Raw genomic sequence first — 23,461 nt, 5'->3', positions numbered from 1 at the left:
TCCTGGAGTTCAAAGTGATGTCAAATGATGTCTGAATTATGGGGAAAATTCCCCTTTACTTCTACTAAGTTTTCAGAGTGTTTTACAATGGGGGGGAGAGGGGGTTTCAACCAGTTACAACTGGTTCTGGGAGTGCCCATTCTCTCCTCCAGCACAGGCTCCAAACATCAATGGGGGATAAACAACCCTATTGTGTGAGGCCAGGGCACAGCCTTTACAAATGCAGGTGTGCCCCGCCTCTCCCTTCTCTCAGCCCAGGAAGGCTTTACAATATGTAGATAAACCTCTGTGACACCTCCACCCTCCCTGTGTTCAGGCTGTCTGAAAAGTATGCACAAAGCCCCAACTGTCAGTCTGCCCAATCGTGGATTGGAGGAAAGCTGCAAAACACCAAAGTCATAAGCACAGATAAATGCGCACTTTCTAGAAGTGGCATTTCTGTGATAGTAATAAAAAGTACACCTACACCAGTAAGCAGCATTTCTCACAACTATCACAACCATACCAAACATGCCTACGCTACCCCTAATAAATCAGACAATACCACTTACACATAAGGCAGGGCATTTCCAATGCAATCCTATGAGAAGGCAGCCCTTACAGCAGTTAGACACCAAGTTAGGCTGTTTGTCACTACCAGGACAGGCCATGCAACATGTCACATGTCCTGCCTTCTACATACATGGCACCCTGCCCAAAGGCCTAGCTAGGGCATACCTTAGGGATGACTTATATGTAGTAAAAGTGGAGTTCTGGGCCTGGCAAGTAAAGTTAGATGCCAGGTCCCTGTGGCAGAAAACTGTACACACAGGCCTGCGCTAGCAGGCCTGAGATAGGATTGACAGGCTTCTTCAGTGGGTGGCGCAAACAGCGCTGCAGGCCCAGTAGTAGCATTTAATTTACAGGGCCTGGGTATAGGGATACCACTTTACAAGGGACTTATAGGTAAATTAAATATGCCAATTAGGTATAAGCCAATCATACCAATTTTGTAAGGGAGAGCACATGCACTTTAGCACTGGTTAGCAGTGAAAAAAAGCTCAGAGTCAAAACGTCAGCCAACAAATATCAGAAAATAAGGAGGCAAAAGGCAAAAAGTCTGGGGAATGACCCTGTAAAAGGGCCAAGTCCAACAACCGCCAACAGGCCGGCGGTAACAAAAATGGAATCACGACCACGGCGGAAACCGCCAACACATTCAGCCACTTTAACACTCCGGCTGCCATGGCGTTAGCAACAAACACCGTGGCAGTAACCGCCAACAGACAGGCGGAAGACAATGTACCACCCACTCCATTACAACCCATACATCTGCCAGCTTTTCCAGAGCGGTACCAATGACATCAAAAGCACGGCGGAAACAGTACTTGGAAGGGAACCCACTCACCTCTCGACACCCAAGGAAGAACCAGGACGCCATGGAGCCCAAACTACAGGTGTTACCCATGCTGGTGTATCTTCTCATCTACCAGGAGAACCAACGGCGATGACCACGGTGAGTACTGCACCTAGCACATAGGGGAGGAGGGGAAGAAAAAGAGAGTGACATACACACGCAACACACAACACCCCCAACGCCACCCTCACCCCCAACACCATACACACAAACACATGCAACAACATTACATATACACCCCTCTGGAAGAACTCAAGGACAAAGGCATGGAGTCAAATGAATGTTATATTAGAAATAGTCAGAAATATGTTATAAATTCAAAAACAGTATTTACAAAATATACAATATGTACAAAAGGCGGTACATTGTCCACTCAAAATGTCTGTGGGCGACTGCACCAAAACTCATAGTCCAAGCCCACACTTGACTCCTGCCTCAATATGGAGAGAACACTGCAGGGACATCAGGTCGCAAACACACATGCACCTCAGGGAGACGGGGAAGGGGGGCACCTCAGCCGGAAGATAGTACAAGGCCACTGCTCCTAGAGCCGGCTCCATGCCCACAGCAATGTCCTAGGGAGTGCAAAGCCACAGTCTCTCAAGTCTCTCAGGTAGGTGGTTTGCCCACTGCTTGGTCCTGGGGAGTGCAAAGCCACAGTCTCTCAAGTCTCACAAGTGGGTGGTTTGCCCACCGCATGGTCCTGGAGAGTGCAAAGCCCAGTTTCTCAAGGCTCTCAAGTGGGTGGTTTGCCCACTGCTCGGTCCGAGGGAGTGTAATGCCACAGTCTCTCAAGTCTCTCAAGTGGGTGGCTTGCCCACTGCTTGGTCCTGGGGAGTGCAAAGCCACAGTCTCTCAAGTCTCACAAGTGGGTGATTTGCCTACTGCTTGGTCCTGGGGAGTGCAAAGCCACAGTCTCTCAAGTGGAGGCCTTCTCCACTGGTTCTGGAGGGGGCTTTGTGACCAGTGAGCTTCATCCTGCCAAGGATAGGGATAGTGGTTGCCTTTCTCCACTGGTTCTGGAGGGGGCTTTGTGCCCAGTGTGCTTCTTCCTGCCAAGGATAGGGTGAGTGGATGCCTTTCTACACTGCTTCTGGAGGGGGCCTTGTGCACAGTGTGCTTCATCCTGCCAAGGATAGGAATAGTGGATGCCTTTCTCCACTGGTTCTGGAAAGGGCTTTGTGCCCAGTGTGCTTCATCCTGCCAAGGATAGGGTGAGTGGATGCCTTTCTCCACTGGTTCTGGAGGGGGCTTTGTGCCCAGTGTGCTTCATCCTGCCAAGGATAGGGTGAGTAGATACAATTCTCCATTGGTTCTAGAGGGGGCTTTGTGCCCAGTGTGCTTCATCCTGCCAAGGATAGGGATAGTGGATGCCTTTCTCCACTAGTTCTGGAGGGGGCTTTGTGCCCAGGTCACAGTCCATCACCTGGGTGTCACAGCTACGAGAATTGCAGTGACCAGGATGCATGATAGTCCATGGAGGCAGGGCTACAGTCCATCCACCGGCGGCTATGGCTGCACAGAGGTGGTAGTGCTGGTGTTGGTGCTGCCAGTGGTGGGGTGAGGCTCCAGCCCTTCTCCTGCAGCCTCGGATGGCAGCCCGCTGGGGCTGCTGCTGCTGGCAGTGGTGCTACTGTCAGCGGTGCAGGTGGTGGTGCTTGCGGCTGGGATTGTGGCGGTGCAGGTGGCAGGGCTGGCCGCGGTGCAGGTGCTGGTGCTGCCAGTGGTGGGGGGAGGCTCCAGCCCTTCTCCTGCAGCCTCAGACGGCTGCCCACTGGGGCTGCTTCTGCTGACAGTATTGGTGCTTGCGGCGGTGCAGGTGGCAGTGCTTGTGGCGGGGGTGCTTGCGGTGGTGCAGGTGGCGGTGCTGGCCGCGCTGCAGGTGGCGGTGCTGGCGGTTGTGCTGGTAGCCACCAGTCTTTCACCTGCAGGCTCGGACGGCTGAAGTCCCTTGGCAGGTGGTTTGTGTCCCTTCCTGCCTTTGGCAGATGGTGGTGTCACCTTGGGTCTGGCAGCTGGAGTCTTTTAGGTGGCTTTGCTAGGTGGTTATGGTTCCTTCATCTTGCTGGATGCTGTCCCCTTCTTCACCTTGCCAGGTGACAGAATGTTCTTTGCCCTGGCAGGGGTTGGTGCCACACTGGCTGGGCTGATGGGTGCCCCCTTTGAGCCTCTGACAGCTGCAAGAAGCCACAAGCGGATGTGGATTTGGCGGCTGAGGTGCTGGGCTGGGTGTTGGCCACCCTGGCCCGAGAGGACGGGGGGGAGGGATAGGGAAGAGTTCAATGTTTGCCAGGAAAAGCTTCTTAGGGACACTGGGGCTGGAAGAGGGTGAAGGTTTGGCAGTGGAAGAAGAGGTAGTGGTTGTAGGAGGTGTCAGTCTGCTTTGTTTGGGTGCATGGGCTGGATGCTGTTGTGAGGTAGATGGCTGTTGGGTGGGTTTGTGCTTGTGTTTGTGTAATTTGGGAGGAGAGGACACGACACAGTGGGAGAGGACACAGGGGACGTGTGCATGGATGTGGGGGTGGTGACTGCCAGTGAGGGGTGTGTAGTGATACGTTTGCTGGTGAAGGAGGTAGTGCATGAAGGTGTGAGTGGAGACGCTACTGGGAGGGATGTGGAGGACGAGGGGGGACACAGTGGAGGTAGTGGATGTTGGTGTGTCTGCATGGCGATGGTGCTTGTGACATGAAGTGTGGTGCTTGTGTTAGCTTGAGCCACTTCTGTGTGTTTATTTGGGTAAATGCTGGTCTGAAGGTGTGCTTGGGATAGGCTAGTGTTGAGGGGATTAGGACTGGGTAGAGGAAGTTGGAGGGGGGAGGCTAGAAACAGGGACAATGGCTGCCATCAGTGCTGAGGCCAGAGTCTGAAATGCTCTCTGTTGGGCCGCCACACCAGAGTGAATGCCCTCCAGGTTTGCATTTGATTGTTGCAAATGCCTCTCGACACCCTGGATGGCATTCAGAATGGTTGACTGCCCAACAGTGAGGGATCTCAAGAGGTCAATAGCCTCCTCACTGAGGGCAGAAGGGCTGACTGGAGGAGGGCCTGAGGTGCCTGGGGCGAAGGACATGCCCACCCTCCTGGGTGAGCGGGCACAGGAAACACTCTGAGGGGCTGCTCGGAGGGCGGTGCTGGTAGCGGGGTGGCGCCTGTTTCTGTTGTTGGGGTGGGCACAGAGGTGTCTACCACCGCTAGGGAACTTCCATCAGAGGAGGAGTCGCCGTCTGTGGTGACCCCCTCCTGTCTCCGTCGTGGTGCTCCCATCTCCCTCCATCCCACTGGTGCCATCACCGTCGGTGGATTCGGCCACCTGGCCCATGTGGGATGCAGCTCCCTCCATTGCCCGTTCCTCTGCTCATTTGCCAGATGATGCTAATGCACACAAGGACAGGGTGACAAAAGAAAAAGGTGGGGGGAGACACAGGATACACTTGGTCAATGCCAGCAACAACACTACCGTTGCCGTACACAACTCACAGGGAACAGCGCTATGCACTATTCCATGCACTCCAGGTTACAATGCTAGTCACCAGCCCATGGGGTCCAGTGCCTAGCGCCATTAGCTGCACACCTGAAACAAACAGGGCCCTGCCCCGTAGTAGATGCCCCCTAACACTATTGGGGTTGGAGTGCTTCAGAGCCTGCCCAACAAGGGACCCACCCTGGCATGTTCGCCCTGGCCTAGGGACACCCACAGTCCACATCCCCCACCCAGGTAAAACCTAATTGCGCGCTAAGTCATTAATCTAAATTTGTATTCATGCCCTTGTGGCTGCTGCAATGCCCTTAAGCAGCCATCCAACTCTAGATAGGCCACCGCCAGGATGCAGAACATCAGGGGGGTCAGGGTACGACAGGCACCCCTTCCTCCTTGGGAGTCCAGCCCCAGCTGGGCCTCCGCCGTCTTCCTTGCCCAGCGATGCCAGTCCTCCCACCGTTTGCAGCAGTGGGTGCTCTGCCTGTCAAAGACCCCCAGGGTCCGCACCTCCTTGGCGATGGCATGCCAAATACCCTTTTCCTGATAGGCGCTCACCTGCAGGAAAAATACAGCAGAAGAGGGATTAGTTAACCGCCCGGACCGTCACACTCCTGGCCTACCATATCCCTCCCATCCCCTGATGCACATTCATTGACCACCATACATGCAGCACTCTGGCCAGGATGCCTCAGCCCCCCCACCTACATGTGGTTTACACACACAGCACTCCATACATTTATGGCCCACGCATCATGCTCACAGTGAACTCACCTGTTTGTCTGGATGACCGTAGAGTAAAGTGTACTGGGATAGGACCCCATCCACCAGTCTCTCCAACTCCTCCGCAGTGAAGGCAGGGGCCCTTTCCCCAGACACATGAGCCATTGTCGCTTCCAGACACAGGTCACAGCGGCACTTGCAGTGTTGGCCCTCGCCTGTTGACGGTCCGGTAGCAAGTGAGTGAATAGATAGAAAATGACAGTCACGTCCACGGCGGTGCGTACCATCACCGCCGGTGTCCATCACCATAGGCTCCTGGAACTCATAGGGCCCAATGATAACCAATGCGAAGTTACGCAGCAGTCGTCAACCGCCTACCGCAATGGCGCACAATGCCAGCGCACTTACCTCATTTCCACTTGTCCCTCCTCACAGGTCAGGCAGCTGCCATTTCAGGGGGGCACAAGCGATGGCACTTAACTGCGTCACAGCAGACATTGGCACAGCAACTGACTCCCGGATTCACATACTGGTTCTGTAAAGGAAAAAATGCATCATTATTGCAATAGATGTGTGAATATGACCCTCTGCTCACCGTTTTCCTCCATAGGCTTCAGCCGCTGAGGATGAATATGAGATGGAGACATCCTCCAGTGTACAGACCCCTGGTGAACTTTGCGACAATGGATGACAGACACATTATTCTAACATACAGACTTGGTCGGGCCACAATCCAAGAACTGTGTGTCCAATTGGAGCCAGACCTTATGTCAGCTATCTGCCAGCCCACAGGTATCCCCCCTTTAGTGCAGGTCCTGTCAATGCTCCATTTCCTGGCAAGTGGTTCCTTCCAAACAACAGTGGCCATGGCATCAGTGATGTCTCAGCCAATGTTCTCCAACGTGTTGACCAGAGCGTTATCTGCCCTGCTGAAACACATGTGCAGCTACATAGGATTCCCCCAGGTGACAGTAAAAGCCAAAGTAAATGCTGACTTGTATGCCCTGGGACATATCCCCAACATCATTGGTGCAATTGATGGTACACATGAAGCATTTGTTCCCCCCTGGAGAAATGAACAAGTGTTCAGGAATAGAAAAAACTATCAGTCTCTGAATAGCAGATAGTGTGTTTGATGGATCAGTACATCTCCCATGTGAATGCCAAGTATCCTGGCTCTGTGCATGACGCCTTTATCTTGAGGAATAGCAGCATCCCATATGTGATGGGCCAACTCCAGAGGCACCGGGTGTGGCTAATAGGTGAGCCCAAGGTCCCCACCCAGTATAGGTTGGTGTCTGGGTATGGGGTTGTCCCTAAGGGTTGGTGTGTGTCTAACAGGTACCCCACAATATTTGCAGGTGACTCTGGTTACCCTAACCTCTTATGGCTACTGACCCAAGTGAGGAATGCCAGGACAAGGGCAGAGGAACGTTACAATGAGGCACATGGGCGAATAAGGAGGATAATTGAGAGAACCTTCAGCCTCCTGAAGGCCAGGTTCTGGTCCCTCCATCTGACAGGTAGATCCCTGTACCACTCACCCAAGAAGGTGTGCCAGATCATCGTTGCACAACCTGGCCTTGAGACACCAGGTGCCTTTTCTACAGGAGGATGAGCCTGGAAATGGTCTTGTGGCAGCGGTGGAGCCTGTGGACAGTGAGGAAGAGGATGTGGACAACAGAAGTACTATCATACAGCAGTACTTCCAGTGACTCACAGGTAAGACACTGTTACTTCACTTATCATTTCAGTTTTCTGTTTAGCATTGGACATGGCAGCATGATTTCCCTATGTCTATTTCCACATACTATACCCTTTCGCATCTCTATTTTTAGATCCCTGTGCTCCACTCTGGCTCATTGTGTGTTTACTGCTTCCCACTACAGGTCATACCAATATATATATAACTGTACATATGAGTTGAAATGTTTTCAGGTTGTTCTATAAATACATATTACAATCAGTTGACAGACTCCAGATTTGTATTTGTTCCAAGGGTGTTTATTTAAGTGCTAATAAGTTGAGGGGGATAAGCACTGGGCTGGGGTGATGGTGGAGGAATGTCCACTTAGAGTCCAGTATCTTGGTATCACAGGTGCATTGTCCAAGAAGGCATAGGAAGGGGAGCAATGGCAGTTCAAGGTAGACAGGGTGACATAGTGGGACACAAGGGTGACATTCAGGAGAGTCTAATTTCCCGGTGGGGGTCTTGGCAATGTTCTCTGGCTTCTGCCTGGATCACAGGGACCATTTGCGGGGTGGTTCTCCTTCTGCAGGGGGTGGGGTGCTGGTGGCCTGTTGGCCCTTTGGCGTGGCCTCATGTCCACTAGCGCCGGCGGAGGTGGAGGGCTGTTCATCGCTGTGGTTAGTGTGAGGGGCCCGTTGTTGTGCCACTGCCTCCCTCAGGCTGTTGGCCATGTCAGCCAGCACCCCTGCAATGGTGACCAGGATGGTGTGGATGTGTTTAAGGTCCTCCCTGATCCCCAAGTACTGTTCCTCCTGCAGCCGCTGGGTCTCCTGCAACTTGGCCAGTATCTGGCCCAAGGTCACCTGGGAATGTTGGTGTGCTCCCAGGATCCCTGCAAGTGCCTCGTGGAGAGTGGGTTCCTTGGGCCTGTCCTCCCCCTGTCGCACAGCAGTCCTCCCAGCTTCCCTGTTGTCCTGTGCCTCTGTCCCCTGAACCGTGTGCCCACTGCCACTGACCCCAGGTCCCTGATTGTCTTGAGTTTGGGGGGTTGCCTGGGTTCTCTGTAGTGGTGGACACACTGCCTATTGATGTGTCCTGGGGACAGTGGTATGGGCCTGCTGGTTGGTTGCTGTGCTGGTGTTTCCTGAGGGGGGAGGCTCTGTGGTGGTATGGAACTGTGCCTGGGTACCTGACTGTCCAAAGGTCCCTGATGGGCCAGGTTGGTCATCGTGATCCAGGCATGCAGAGCTGCTGTCATCACTGTGAGCCTCTTCTGTGGGGGGACTGGATGTTGGTGGCACCTTCTCTCCGGTGACGTTGAGTGGAGGTCCTGTGGAGATGTAAATGCAGTGCTATTGTATCTGCATGTGCCATCTCGTGAATGGGTGTGTTTTCCTATATGGTTGTGATAGCCCTGTCAGCTTTGCCTTGTGTGTGTGGTGATTTTGTGTGGTAGGTGATTCTCTCTAATATGCATGCTTTGGTGATGGGTGTCTATGCAGGTCTGTAATGGGTGTCCATGCATAGGTGTTGCATGCAGGGCTTGCTATTGGGGTGGTGGGTTGTGATAGTGGGGTATTTGTGAGTTGGTGGAGTGATGGGGGTGAGGGTAGAGGTAGGAGTTTGTGATGGCATGCAGGTAGGGTGGGGGATATAGTAGTAAAGATTTGACTTATCGGAGTCCAATCCTTCTGCTACTCCTGCGAGGCCCTCAGGATGCATTATTGCCAAGACTTGCTCCTCCCATGTTGTTAGTTGTGGGGGAGGAGGTGGGGGTCCACCGCCAGTCCTCTGTACTGCTACACGGTGTCTTGCAACCACGGAACGCACCTTCCCCCATAGGTTGTTCCACCTCTTCCTAATGTCATCCCTTGTTCTGGGGTGCTGTCCCACGGCGTTGACCCTGTCCACGACTCTCCGCCATAGCTCCATCTTCCTTGCAATGGACGTTTGCTGCACCTGTGATCCGATTAGCAGTGGCTCTACCTGGATGATTTCGTCCACCATGACCCTTTACTCCTCCTCTGAAAACCTGGGGTGTCTTAGGGGGCCATGACTGTGGTGTGAGTGCCATTTGTGAGGATGTGTGGAGTGATGTTTTGGGGTGTATGCAATGAGGTGCGTGTATGGTGTATGCGTGATTTTGTGGCTCTGATTGAGTGGGTGCTCGTGGCTTGTCTGTCTCTGTTTGCAATCTTTTTTTCGTAGAAAGGATTATAGATGATGTGGGTGTGTGTTTTATAGTGTTGTGGGTGTGTGGGTGTGGTGTGTGTATGTGTGTCAGGTGTGTGTGATTTGAATTGTCCAATATGGTGGAGTTTTGTTAGTGTATATGTATAATGAGCTTGGCAGTGTGTACCGCCAATGGTTTACCGCAGTTGAGAGACTGGCGCAGTGATTCGTGGGCCCTGATACTGTGGGTGTATTTCTGTTGGCTTAACAGTGTGGGTTTTGGTACCGCACTTTATCACTGACCTTTGGTCTGGCGGACTTGTGTGGGTGTCTGCATAGTGGCGGATTTCTCTGTGTGGGTCATAATACCCGTAGTGGTATACCGCCGCGGTCACGGTATGTTGGCAGCCGTCAGCACGGTGGTAGGCGGCATTTACCGCCAAGGTTGTAATGAGGGCCTAAGTCTGTAGTATCTAAACTAACCAACGTGTAGCAAAAGTTGTAATATATCAGCAATCTTCTTCTAGTTCCAACTGATGGTAACCTTTATTTAAATAAAGTGAAAAAGATCTTAGCACCTTTTAATTGCGTTATCATATCTGCAATATGCTGCCCTGGATGTCGCTCTCATTCAATTGTTTTACTTGCTTGGCGCATGTCAACGCATATGCACACAGCTCCTTCATAGTCCTTTTTAGGCACTACTACTATGGGAGAAACCCATGTTGTTAGACCAGGGGAATGTTCTATAATGTAATGATTTAGCAATGATTTGAGTTCTTTTTGAACAGCTTTTTGCAAATGAAAAGCAACTCATCTATGGCTTTGGGCACCGAAACAGACACCCTCATTAATATGCAGTTTTACTTTCATAGCCTTTATCTTTGCCAAACCATGAAACAATTGAGGGAATTGACTTACTATCTTGTGATGAGCTTTCCTATTGTAATTTACTTGAATCAAATCTTTGTCAGCAGCCGTGTGGAATATGAGCAAACAGGAACTTGCTGCTGTACTTTGAGGTACATGGATCGGTGTTTGGACTTTTCTTTTCTTATATTTCACTGTTGCCATAAACAAACCTTTACTCTTCATGGGTGTCAGTACAGCCCAAGTGTATACTTTGGTCTTTGATGGGATGAGCCATTGTAACGAGACAGTTAATTGTACGTTGCTTCAGGCACTATATTTATTGAAGCACCACTAATGATGAAAGGTATTGAACATCCATTTATTTTCAGTGTAATCTTTGGACTGTGTTTGTCTGATTTCGTTATTTTGACATAGTCCAACATGTGCACGTCTTTCTGAGGTAAGCATTGACATGGCACAATTGATTCTTTTACTTCCATTCATTATTGAGGCTGAAGAACTGTTTTTACGATGGTTTCGATGACGATCAACTTTGTTTAGTATATATGTACCTCAACTGATGTTGCTGCTTTGCCTTGAGGGAATGTTGCTTCTGGAAAGTTCTGACGGCCATTTTGTCTTTGTATCCTGACACACTTACTTTTTCCTTCACTCTGCACATTGTCATAAATGGTTCTCTTTGCCTCAGCCTTTTCATATTTGCCCAATGGCTGGGCGCTTTCTAATGTATTGAAATGCATATCCACTACTGAAACACAGCTTCTTTTTGCATTTAGACATCATTTAGTGTCCTTCAGTCTTTTGTGTCACATTACTTTTCACATTCATAGCTGACTTGCTGTGGGCCCCTCTGGACCCATGTCAGCTGCTTGTTTCTCAGCACATACCTCAGCTCTGGCAGCCATCAACACTCTCTCCTAAGAGTTTCCTTAGCCTTCGTTGTCTGAATGAACTGGACAAGCATCCATCAATTACTCTGAGCCGCATGGCTTCTCCATCATTAAATTCATTGAACTCAGTGTTCGATGAGTGTCAAGCCTTTCATAAATTCATTGATTGTTTTGCCAATTTTTTTGACATTCTTGACTTAAAACATATTGTTCATAGTCAACATTTGGTACTGCATTGAATATGAGATTCAACTCAATATGATGGTATGAGACTTCTTCATCAGCTTTTTTTATTACTTCTTTCACGCCATCGCCAGCAAGATTTTTTGAGTTATTGATAATCTTCCTGGTATGAGTTTCTTCAAGTGCATCAATGAAATCTTCAAATGTCTCTATCCATGCAGTCCATCTATCGCCAATGTTGGCTTTTTGGCAATGTCGAATGGTGGTGGCAGTTTGAGGAAGGTGGCAGCATGGTAAACTGCTGTGGAACTAAGTGACGTTGAGAGTAGCACTTTCCTTGGCTGGGAATCAGACTCTGTGCCATTCATGCCCTGGCCCTGCAATGGGACGGCCTTGGGATCATCCTTGATGGGTTCCATCAGCAGAGTTGCTTTCTGCTGAGTTTCTGGCTGCTGTAAATATGGACAGCTCCTTTAGCACAACCTCTGTGCTCTTTCTTGGGCCCTGCCTCAGCCGCAATGCAGAACTCTCTTTAGCGGACTCTGTAAGTCCTTTCATTCATTGTTTGTATACTTCAGTTTGTATTGCTTTACAAATGGTTGAACTGCCTTCAGCGCTATTTGATATTAAACCCGGTTGAATACACCCTTAGCAATAACCCTCTGTATATTGTATAACTTTATTTTGCAGGCTAGCGAAGTATCCTTTTGTAGGATCTTAGTCGTAGTCTCTTGACCAACGATGCATAGACTTTTTCCATGAAACTCTATTTCCATTCACACATGCTTTCTTCTTTCGGTTATGTGTCCCTTAGCTCATCACCAGCTCTACCGTCTTCCTCAGCCTGGTACCCGCTGAATTACTAGGACTCCCACAGAGCTGTAAACCACATGTCTTTATTCCTCTTCATGTACCTGTGCACTCCAACATTCTAAAGCATTCTTTCATACTTTCTATTCTAGTGATTACTTTATACACTGATATGGGGTTCTTTGGGAACCTAGAGTTCTTCTAAATTGTGCAAGAACTGAATGATTGAATGAGAGATTTGTAAAAATCTAGTTCATCAATACAGGTATCTTGGTGTTGAGCAAGGGTTTTGAATCTTTTCTGAAAGGAAGATGGAAAAAAGTACTTTATAGATCGATAAGTAAATTACTCAAAAGTTGAGTTCCAACAAAGCACAGAGAAGACCATCCAAACAAGGAAATTTCTCACAGGAAAAAGAAAAATTTGTTTAGGAATTGGAGTGGGGAGGTTTGACAAGGACACAAGGTAAAACAGATAAAGGAAATTAACCTGTCTTGTAAAAGAAATTCTCTGTTTTCAAAACAACTTTTTTTACTGGAGTCAATGAAAACTAATTCAGTACTGTGCCAAAGGTATGTAGTTTGCAGTATAGGGAGGTTGTGTAGTTTGTAGTATAGGCAGGTTTAGGATTCTTTGGAGTTTAGTCTATGAATTCCAGTAAGACTAGGTAGAGAATATTACAGTAGTCTAGCCTGGAAAGGATGCACACAGAGAACAGCGGGCATGCAAGTGGCTAGGTAAAATGTGAGGATTAGGTAAGTAGAAGCAAGATGAAGAAACAGAATTAATTGATGATCAAGTGAGACTGGTTCTGGTGAAGTGGGAGTTCCCAGTGACTAGGGCAAAAGTAAGTGATATCATCACCCCACATAATTACCACAAAGTAATGTTGCTGACTTGTTGCCATAGAAAACATGCAAACATGAACATTCTGCATACAGGTTGACAGCAAGTCGATAAAACATCTAGTCCTGAACATTTTGTAAGCAGGTAGAGAGATACATTAGTGAGGAGTTGGTGGGTGTATCCAGCTTAATTATTAATTGTGCATTATTGCAATAAGAGATGGCCACAGAGTCGGATGGTTTAATCAAGGAAAAAAAGGGTGGATAGCTAAGTTGAAAATCATTCGAAAAAGTGAAAAGCCTTGTTGAACCCCACATATATTAGCTTGGGCTGAAGACCAAAATGGACTTAAATGAATTGCGGGTAACAGATTAGAGTGTGATCTTAAAGAACAAAGGAGAACTCCACAGCTATTTAGCCTTTGATGCCAATATCAGAAAGCAGGTTCGAGAGAATGGAGTGATCTACGATATCAAAGGCTTCAGAAAGATGAAGAAAAGTAAGAGGAGCAGGATCAGCCTGATCACAAATACTCCTTAATTTATCAAAGGACCAGTGCCAGTGCAGTTTCAATACCACACAGTTGATGAAAGTCTACTTAACAAGAAGGTTGTTATCTTCCATGAATTTAGAAAGTTGTTTTAGTTATCATGTGCCAAGTGAGTTTTCCTGGCAGTGCTATAGTGCTCTAGCTATGTAGTTGTCTAAAACAGTTGTATATAAGTGGTCCTTTTTTAGCAATGATGTGATTACACCAGCCTTCCTTCTGCTGGGACCACACCAGAGGAAAAGAAAAGATGACATCAGAGGACCAAAGAGATTGATGTACAACTGAAGAAAATAGACTAAGAAGTATCATCAGGAGAGCCAGATTTAATGAGGTTGAGTAAAGACCTAACTTCCTCAGGATAAATGGGAATAAACTGTCAGAGAAACAAAATGGTATGAAGGATGGGACAAAGGAGGACTACATATAGTTTAAGCGTCTTATTATAAATTTCATTTTTGGATTCTTGTGAAAAAACTGTAACAAAATCATCACAAGTACACAAATCTGTAAATTAAAGAACTTCGGAATTTTGGCACTAATCTCTTTTTTCTGTAGAATCTGAACTATTGTTTATGAACCAGGAAATCAACTTCCGAATAGGAATGTCTCCATTTACGGTCCTGTTTTCCGAGGACTAAATTTGGTGATTCCTCAAAGTGTCAAAAAAACACCTGATGCAATATATTTGGTGTTACCTTGACCAATATCTGTTGCTTTTAATTTTAAAACAATCCATGGCTTGGGACTCACATCCAGATCAACCATGTTGCAGATAATGTTCCAATTAGAGCATTTAGGGATTCAGTAAGCCATAGCTGAGATGAGTTTACATGACACAATATGGAGGTTGTTAATACGGATCTTCTAACTTCGAGATAAATCTCACTGTGTGTGATGAGGATGTTAAAGGGGGCCTGAGAAAGGGGTAGTCCTTTGATCTCATTACATTTTTATGTGGCATGGGTGTGGAGGCAGGGATTTGTGCCAACAGTTGACACAGCCAAAAAAGTTCAGAGGCTACTACTAATGTCTCTCGAAGTCTAAAAACACCTACTGGACATGAGCTATGTCAGCCTCCTGGCACGAGCTGGAATCCCACACTCCACAGGGGTTTCCAGCTCATGTTATCTTCTACCATCTGATATCAGCTCCTCACTAAGAGACTGTTTAAGCAGAGCTGATATCTTGTGACACACAGTGGCACCATGTGTATTGGCAGGTCTGCCATTGGCCTATAAAATATCTCATCCACTACATCGCCTATCGCTATACTGTCAAGCTAAGTATATATTTACTATTCTTCATTTGCTGATGCTATGCTGAACTTGCTATGTAGTGGTATGGTAGATGTATTGTTTTTTGTCAACCAATTTATTTTATGGTGATGTAGAAGTGGCATGTTTTGTTAGGACGATTTTCATTCGTTTTGTTTGAAACCTATCACCTTCTCACTAGCCATTGAATAAACGTGCTTACCTTAATGTGACAGTAATAAGAATGGTCTTCCCAAGTAGACTTGGGCATGAACTTACGGCTGAAAAATGTATACAAAAAGCTTTCAACAGTAAATGCAACTGGAACCTTCCACAATGCATTTTGAAACAGCGATGGGCAATGCATTCATATTAGTTTGTCTTTCATAATTTGGAGAAATCAGAATCAAAATTGGGCTCTGCATTATCCATTTATTTCACAGTATGTTGTGCTTACGTATTAAAAGTCGAGATAAACTAGGATGCTTACTTCGTGATTTTTGCATAAATAACACTGAAGGAAATTGAACATTAGTGCCAGCATATGTGATTTTCTTTGTAAACCTTGCCACTAGGTGATGAGCCGTTTATTACTACTAATCTTTTTAAATACATTGTCAAGTGAGGTTGGCATGTTTCTTCTCCTTCCCTCTTTATCTCTATAGTGGATATCATATGAAAGCTTAACACTTTTTCTACAGTATTGTATTCATTGTCACTGTCTTCCATGACCTACTAACAAGGCGATTGCATGCTGAGAGGTACAGTTTAATTGAGGAACACTTTATAAATTGGCTATTTCTGTGTATGTACATGGAATATAAATGGCATTAAAAAAGATGCGTGGAGAGAAATATGCTGTTGAATTTTGGGATTAAAACCCTCGAGTGGATCATCATACCACCCTCCTTTCCCTCAACAAGGTCGCGCAGAGCCTATTACACCAAGAAGATCAGCATGTGTGTTTTATGCCATGCTGTCTTTTTTAACGTGATGAAGTTATGATGAAATATGTTTAACTATGCACAGAAGCCAATATAATAAATCTATTCAGATATAAAATCAGAGTGACCCGGCCATGTTATGTTGGCCCAGCATGTTTTCTCCTCTAATGTCATTCTACAATGGAACCGTAAGCAGTGTGTTCTCAAGTCAGTCATGTTGCAATACAATGCAATGCTGTAAGAACGTGAAATTTCACTTTTGTGTCTTAGTAACAAATGTGTGAATTTGTGTTTATTAGTTCAGTAGTTCCAAATACCATGTTATTTTCAGTGTCAAAACATAAATTCATTTATTATGTCTTGATATATTTATTTTGTGATTCAATCAAGAAAGTGAATATTTGTTTTTTTGCACTGCCTTGCATTTCTTCTAATCTTATGAATTGTATTAGCCATTCTTAAACCAGTCTCTAGTATGCTTTGCTTCTGTTACAAAGAACATGGTAAGTGATTCTGTATATCTTCGTTTTCAGAACATTTCAAGATCTTGCCAAACAAATGGACTTGTCTTATGGTACAGTCAGGGATTCTTCGGTGTATGAGTACTTCAAAGCTAAAGGGACAAACCCTTTGGAACAGGACAGCACCTTTTCAGAACTTTGGCGGACTATTAGCAAGAACAATGGGGCAGACAACTGTGTAGCAACCCCTTCTGAAGGCATTCGAAAGGTAAATATGAAATAACTTTCAGATCAGGGTATTTTTTCGTTCTCTGAATTGATGTAAGTGAATACTTCTTTTTCATACCACCCTAAAAACGGTTGTAGTCTGGAATATCAATTACAGGAATATCATGATAACTTCATATTGTAGCCAAAATATCGAGGAAAAAAATAAGGAAAGGTAAGTGCCTATAGGGAAGTATATGTTTACTATTTTCACCTATGTAACATATATATCTATATATATCTATATATATATATATATATATATATATATATATATATATATATATATATATATATATATGGATATATATATATATATATATATATATATATACACTTCGTAGTTATAGTTAGGACCTAGTTTCTATTTAAAAATACGTTTATTGACTTGCATATATCTTTGGCACCGCTTGACGAATCTTCACAAAATTTTCCCCAATAATTAGACAGTCATGTCAGCTGCTGTCTGAAAATTTTTGGGGTGATCCATCAAGCGGAGGCCGAGAAAAAGGAGGGGTTAAAAAAAGGTGCATTTTCAATGTTAATTCCCATATGGCTTTTGAACAGGTCTACAGCCTGAACTACTGGATAGAATGACATTAAATTTTTACATATCACATGGCAGAAAGGTAGCTCTTGGGCCAGAAAGCACCCTTTTGGTTATTTGTTGAATTAAATTTGTTCAGTAGTTTTGGAGAAATTAAAGAAAATCCAAATTTGTATCTATAGGGACGCAAAAGCTCCCTGAACCCTCCCGATCTTGTGCTGAGATCTGATTGGCTGGCAGCACTTCAATGAGGAAGTGTTGGCAGCCGTGTTGGGACTCACCTTCAGGCAAGTCCTAAATAAAAAGTAAACAAATAAGAAAATGGACCAGGGTAGAGTCACCCTCACCCCTTAGCTCTGGTGGTTAGGTCCCAGAGGGATACTCAAAGGCTTAAAAAACATTTTTCTAAAGTTTTTGGTGCAGATCGGCGGCTTTGCTGAAAATTAAAAAAAAGCCAAGTACAAGCTTCCTTGAATATCTTGCAAACAGCCACCTGGGGGCCAGTTCCTGGGGAAATTATATTTTGCATAGGAGGTCTGCCGCCCCCGTGCTACATCCCCAGGAATGTCACCTCCCTGGGGCTGTTACCAAAAAAAGAGAGACATTGAGAGAAAGAGAAAGAGGGTGAACGGGAGAGAGATATATATTGTTTTAGGCTTTCATGGATGATATACTTAGAATGAGATATTTCTGAACAATTTGAAAAGAAAAATGTATTTATGAATAAAAAAAAGTGAGATTACCTTTCAGTATGTGCCTTAAACATTTGAAGTTAAAAAAAATTAAAGGATGGTAATGATCACAGACACGCCTGGAGTAGAACCCTCAACCTCCATTGAGAGGGTCTGAGACATTGACCATTAGGCCAATTGTTTTTTTATATATGTATTCACTTGGTGCCCTTTATGGGCTATCTGGGACCTCGGGGTGTCCTCAAGGACTCCCCCACGATCCTCCAATTTTTTTTTGCCCTTTATGAGCTATCTGGCCCTCCCCCACGATCCCAGTCAGCTCCCGCCTACTGCATGAGCTGGCATTGCTCCAGCAACGAAGGAGCTGCTTTTTATAGCAGCTATCTGCTTGATGAAGCAATGTTTTATCTGTCTTCACTGCACACATATCTGCATGCAGGGAAGACAGATGAAAACTCAGCTTTCTGCCAATGGAAGCTGTTTCAGCGCACGCTGTCAAAATGCGGACTTTGTTTGCTTTTGTTCCGCTCCCACCAAGCAAAAGCAAACAGCTATGTGCAGGGTGTGGGCACCCTGGGACATAGCAGGAGCCGGCCCTGGGAGGTGGTGGTCCCCAGGGCCATCAGTGGCTGCACCAGGGAGACCGCCCAGTCCCCCTCCTACGAACAATGCCCCAGGGATGTGGTGGACCCCGGAACTAAGGGGGTCCCGAATGGACCTCCTCTAATTTTTGTTATAATCCCAGAGAGGTGGTGGTACCTGGGGCTGCTGGTGGGGGCTGGGTCCCCCGAATTTTAATTGTTTGAGGCCTCAGGGAGGTGGTGGTCCCAGAGGGTTCCCTGGGGCCAGGTGGACCCAAGCATTATGTTGATTAAAGTCCCGGGGAGGTGGTGGTCCCTGTGGCTGTCGGGGAGGCTGATGGGCCTCTACTAGACAAATAAAACATTTAGCCCCAGGGATGTGGAGGTCCCTTAGGTGTAGGGAAAGGCACCAGGCCCCCAGCACATATTTTCTGCATCGTCCCTGGGAGGTGGCAGTCCCAAGGGCTATCAGTGGGTCGCCAAGAGAGGCCGCGCGGTCCACCTTCTACGAACAATGCCCCAGGGAGGTGGTGGGCCACTGGACTATAGGGGTCCCAAACTGACATCCTATCATTATTTTTATTATCCCAGGGAAGTGGTGGTCCCCAGGTCTGCTGGTGGGCTGGCGTCCCATGTGTTTTAATTGATTGAAGCCCTGGGGAGGTGGCAGTTCCCAAGGCTGTGGGGAAGACTGGTGGCCTCCCCTACACAAATAAAACGTTTAACCCCAGGGAGGTGGTGGTTTCCTGGATTTAGGGAGGCACCCAGCCCTCCACACATATTTTCTGCATCGTCCTGGGGAGGTGGCGGTGGCCAGGCTATGGGGTCTGGGCGGCCCCTGTTACAAATAAACAGTGCCCCGGGACTTGGCTTTCCAGGGGGCTTAAAAAAGACAAAGCACAGAAGACCACGCTTTGTTTTTTTTTTTGTTTTTTTGGCAGATCTGCAGATCTACCGCAACTTCCACCTTAAATTTAAAAAAAAAAATGTTTATACCTTGAGGTGTCCCTCTGGGAACCCACCACCAGAGCTAAGGTGTTAAGGTGCTTGTACTCTGGCCCTCTTATCTTCTTTTTTTTAAAAATTTTGATCTGGGACTCGGCTCAAGCCTAGATGAAAAATGGCTGCAAATGCTTCCTTGTTGAAGTGTTGACATCCAATCAGATCTCAGCATGAGATCGGGAGGGGTCGCAAATCCTTCGCGTTCCTATATATACAAATGTGATTTTTTTTTTATTTCCCAAAAATGTCTGAATGAAGAGCTACCTTTCTGACAAATTTCGTGTAATTCCATCCAGTGGTTTAGGCGCTATCACTGTTCAATATTTCCGATGGGAATTAACATTGGAAACGCTCTAAATTTGACCACCCTTTATCTCAGTCCCCGCTTGGCGGATTACCCCAAAACTTTCCAGACAGCAGCTCACATGGCTTTTGATTTCTTTAGGACATTTTCATGAAGATTTGGCAAGTAGCGCCAAAGATATAGGCAAGTAAAAAACAACTTTTCTATAGAAACTAGGGGCCAGATGTACAAAGCATTTTTCTAGTCGCAAAGGGGCCGATTGGCAGAATCGGCCTGTTTGCGACTAGAAAAATGCTTTTTGGGACGTACAAAGCCCAAACTGCGATTTGGTAACTTGTTACTGAATGGCAATTTGGGTTTTGCGATTCGGTATTAGGAAGGGGCATCCCTTCCTAATACTGGATCTAAATGGTATGTATGATTGTTTTGTGACCCAAAATGCAGTCGCAAAACAATCGCATTTAGCACAAATTTCAAATTGGTGCTAACCCATTAGCAAAAGGGATGGGGTCCCCATGGACTCGTTGCAGCGACCGCCGATTTTCAGCTGCGAAACGGGCGGCGCATCGATTTCTCAGGCGCAGATCGGAGTCGCGATGATCTTTTACCCGCACGGAGGTGGGGCGTGAATTTCTCCCTCTTGGGCTGCCAGCTTCTCCTCTCAGAATCCCAGGGACTGGATGGCACCCCTTGGCAGAGTAGGAATCTATCCAGAGACTCCAGGTGCTGGCAGAGAGAAGTCTTTGCTGTCTCTGAGACTTCAAATAACAGGAGGCAAGCTCTAAATCAAGCCCGTGGAGAGCCTCACAAGAAGGAAGGCAACACAAAGTCCAGTCTTCGTCCTCTAGCACAGGCAGAAGCAGCAACTGCAGGAGGGCTCCACAAAGCACAGTCACAGGCAGGGCAGCTCTTCTTCCTCATCTCTTCAGCTCTTCTCCAGGCAGAGGTTCCTCTTGGTTTCCAGAAGTATTCTAAAGTCTGTGGTTTTGGGTGCCCTTCTTATACCCATTTTGCCCTTTGAAGTAGGCTTACTTCAAAGGAAAGACTCTCTTGTTTGTGAAATCCTGCCTTGCTCAGGTCAGGCCCCAGACACTCACCAGAGGGTTGGAGACTGCATTGTGTTAGGGCAGGCACAGCTCTTTCAGGTGTGAGTGACCACGCCTCCCCTCCCCTCCCTCCTAGCACAGATGGCTCATCAGGAAATGCAGACTACACCCCAGTTCCCTTTGTGTCACTGTCTAGTGAGAGATGCAACCAGGCCAACTGTCAAACTGACCCAGACAGGGAATCCACAAACAGGCAGAGTCACAGAAATAGTTTAAGCAAGAAAATGCTCACTTTCTAAAAGTGGCATTTTCAAACACACAATCTTAAAATCAACTTTACTAAAAGATGTATTTTTGAATTGTGAGCTCAGAGACCCCAAACTCCACATGTCTATCCGCTCCCAAAGGGAATCTACACTTTAATCATATTTAAAGGTAGCCCCTATTTTAACCTATGAAAGGGACAGGCCTTGCAACAGTGAAAAATTAATTTAGCAGTATTTCACTGTCAGGACAAATAAAACACATTACCATATGTCCTACCTTAACCATACACTGCACCCTGCCCTTGGGGATACCTAGGGTCTACCTTAGGGGTATCTTCCATGTAAGAAAAGGGAAGCTTTAGGCCTGGCAAGTGGGTAAACTTGCCAAATCTAATTTACAGTTAAAAACTGCACACACAGACACTGCAGTGGCAGGTCTGAGACATGATTACAGAGCTTCTTAAGTGGGTGGCACAACCAGTGCTGCAGGCCCACTAGTAGCATTTGATTTACAATCCCTGGCACCTCTAGTGCACTTTACTAGGGACTTACTAGTAAATCAAATATGCCAATCATGGATAAACCAATCAACAATACAATTTACACAGAGAGCATATGCACTTTAACACTGGTTAGCAGTGGTAAAGTGCTCAGAGTTCAAACGCCAGCAGCAACAGGTCCGAAAAAATAGAGGCAGGAGGCAAAAAGATTGGGGATGACCCTGCATAAACTAAAAAGTCCAACAACTACCTACTGGCAACCACCAGAAGTTTATATGTATATATAATAATCTTATGGTGGCTGCCAGTAGATGGTTATGTTTGTATATATATCTCCTCTAGGTGCATTTACCATATAAATAGAGGTAAGTATTTGAAATCCATACATATTTTCTTGTTTTATGTCAATATTTTTGTCCTGTATATTTCTATCATGTTATTTTGGTATAACATTATTCTCTACTCAATATTCAGGATCCACACCGCTATGAACACTAATAGTGATACAATATGTATATTCCATTGCTATCAATAGATGTTGAGATGAGATACAGGATCAATTACATTAACTCTAAGAAGTGACATATTGCCTTATTCAAATAAAGCAATTCTAAGAGGAATTACTGACCCTCTTTACTTTAAAACAACTAGAAGAAATTCCAATAACCAGACTCTGATACTACCTGTCCACTCAAGTCACTCCTCATACACATACCTATTAACAGTAAAGTGTCCTAAATCAGGTAAGGTTCACAAAACCTAGCCATGCATTTCGTTACCCTTTTGAGAAAACCTGATGGCATTTATTTTTGCTTATTGAGATTGTTTAAATCACTATAAACAAATAACAATGCTAATGCACTACTTAGCATAAATAGAAAAGAATCAAAAAACTCATACAAGGAGATTATCAACAACCTCTCTTTACAATTCTTAAGAACAAAAGAATATACAGTTGCCTTCTTGTATGTATTTTCTGGTCATTTCAAATATGGCTACAGATAAAAGTAATCACCTGCTTACAATATTCTCCTTTTCTTTGGCATCTCCTTTTATCCCTTAAAGGATCACAAATCTAACATGTCTCTTTAAGTTAAGACTGTTTTGTTACTTTATTTCTGCTTTTTTGTAAATGATTCTCCACTCTAATGGGGTTCAGCTTAGTTAAGATCTATGTAATAATAGTAATAGCTTTCTTATATGGCGAACCATACAACACTTCTGTTGTTTCTAACCACTGTAATTAACAGATGTAATTATTGCCCAATTCATGCTACTCAGTTTACCAACCTCAGAAGAATTGAAGACTGATGGCCAGATTAGAGTCTGGCAGAAGGGTTACTCCAGCACAACGGTGATGGATATCCCCTCTGTCCAAATATAAATCCCATTGGATATAATGGAATTTATAATTTGACAGACCGTTTTGATGGGGTAACCCCTGTGCCAAACTCTAAATCAGCGCCTGAGTCTTACTTGTTGGGATTTTAACTTTTGTCATGCAGAAAATCACTTTAACATCAGCAGGTTTTCAGCTTGAACCAGGAGGCAGCACTTTATCAAATATGTACTTAGCATTTGTTCTTTTATGATATTTGTCAGTTGTATTACTATGTGTTAAAACATTAAATAGGTTAGCACGAGGTGTATTTCATTGCATTTTCTTTCAATACTATTAGGATCATTTACCATTATTATACTACTTTATTAAATGTTATTATGATACACTGGAGCATAGAATCCTTGTACAAACCCTGTTTCCAATGTCCTTATTATAGATGACTTATGAAATGTCTAGTCGCCTTTAATAATGTAATAATGTAGCAGCTCAATTGTTATAAGGGATAACAGTTGAGTTATAACACCACTGCTTCCTGAGGCAGCAACCAGGGTGGAACACATGTGACGGAGCATAACTACAGCTCCAGTTTAAACAAAGAAAATGGCAACTGGCTTTACCTTCTTCTGATATGTTTTCTCCAAAGAATAA

The 23,461-nt window shown here is 45.7% G+C and overlaps 1 protein-coding gene across 3 annotated transcripts in view; it reads left to right on the top strand.

Annotated features, from left to right (window-relative positions):
• The window catches only part of GRID1 (glutamate ionotropic receptor delta type subunit 1), a 2,731,706-nt gene that overhangs the window by 2,512,852 nt on the left and 195,393 nt on the right, over positions 1 to 23,461 (top strand). For all 3 annotated transcript variants that reach the window (XM_069240587.1, XM_069240588.1, XM_069240589.1), the window contains exon 13: positions 16,339 to 16,534. In XM_069240587.1, the coding sequence (XP_069096688.1) occupies positions 16,339 to 16,534 (196 nt within the window). The remainder of the gene's footprint in view (positions 1 to 16,338; positions 16,535 to 23,461) is intronic.

Source organism: Pleurodeles waltl, chromosome 6 (assembly GCF_031143425.1).
Source record: "Pleurodeles waltl isolate 20211129_DDA chromosome 6, aPleWal1.hap1.20221129, whole genome shotgun sequence".
Taxonomy (NCBI): Eukaryota; Metazoa; Chordata; class Amphibia; order Caudata; family Salamandridae; genus Pleurodeles; species Pleurodeles waltl.
Note: the sequence above shows the minus strand (reverse complement) of the source record. Positions and strands in the feature narration are given on the sequence as shown.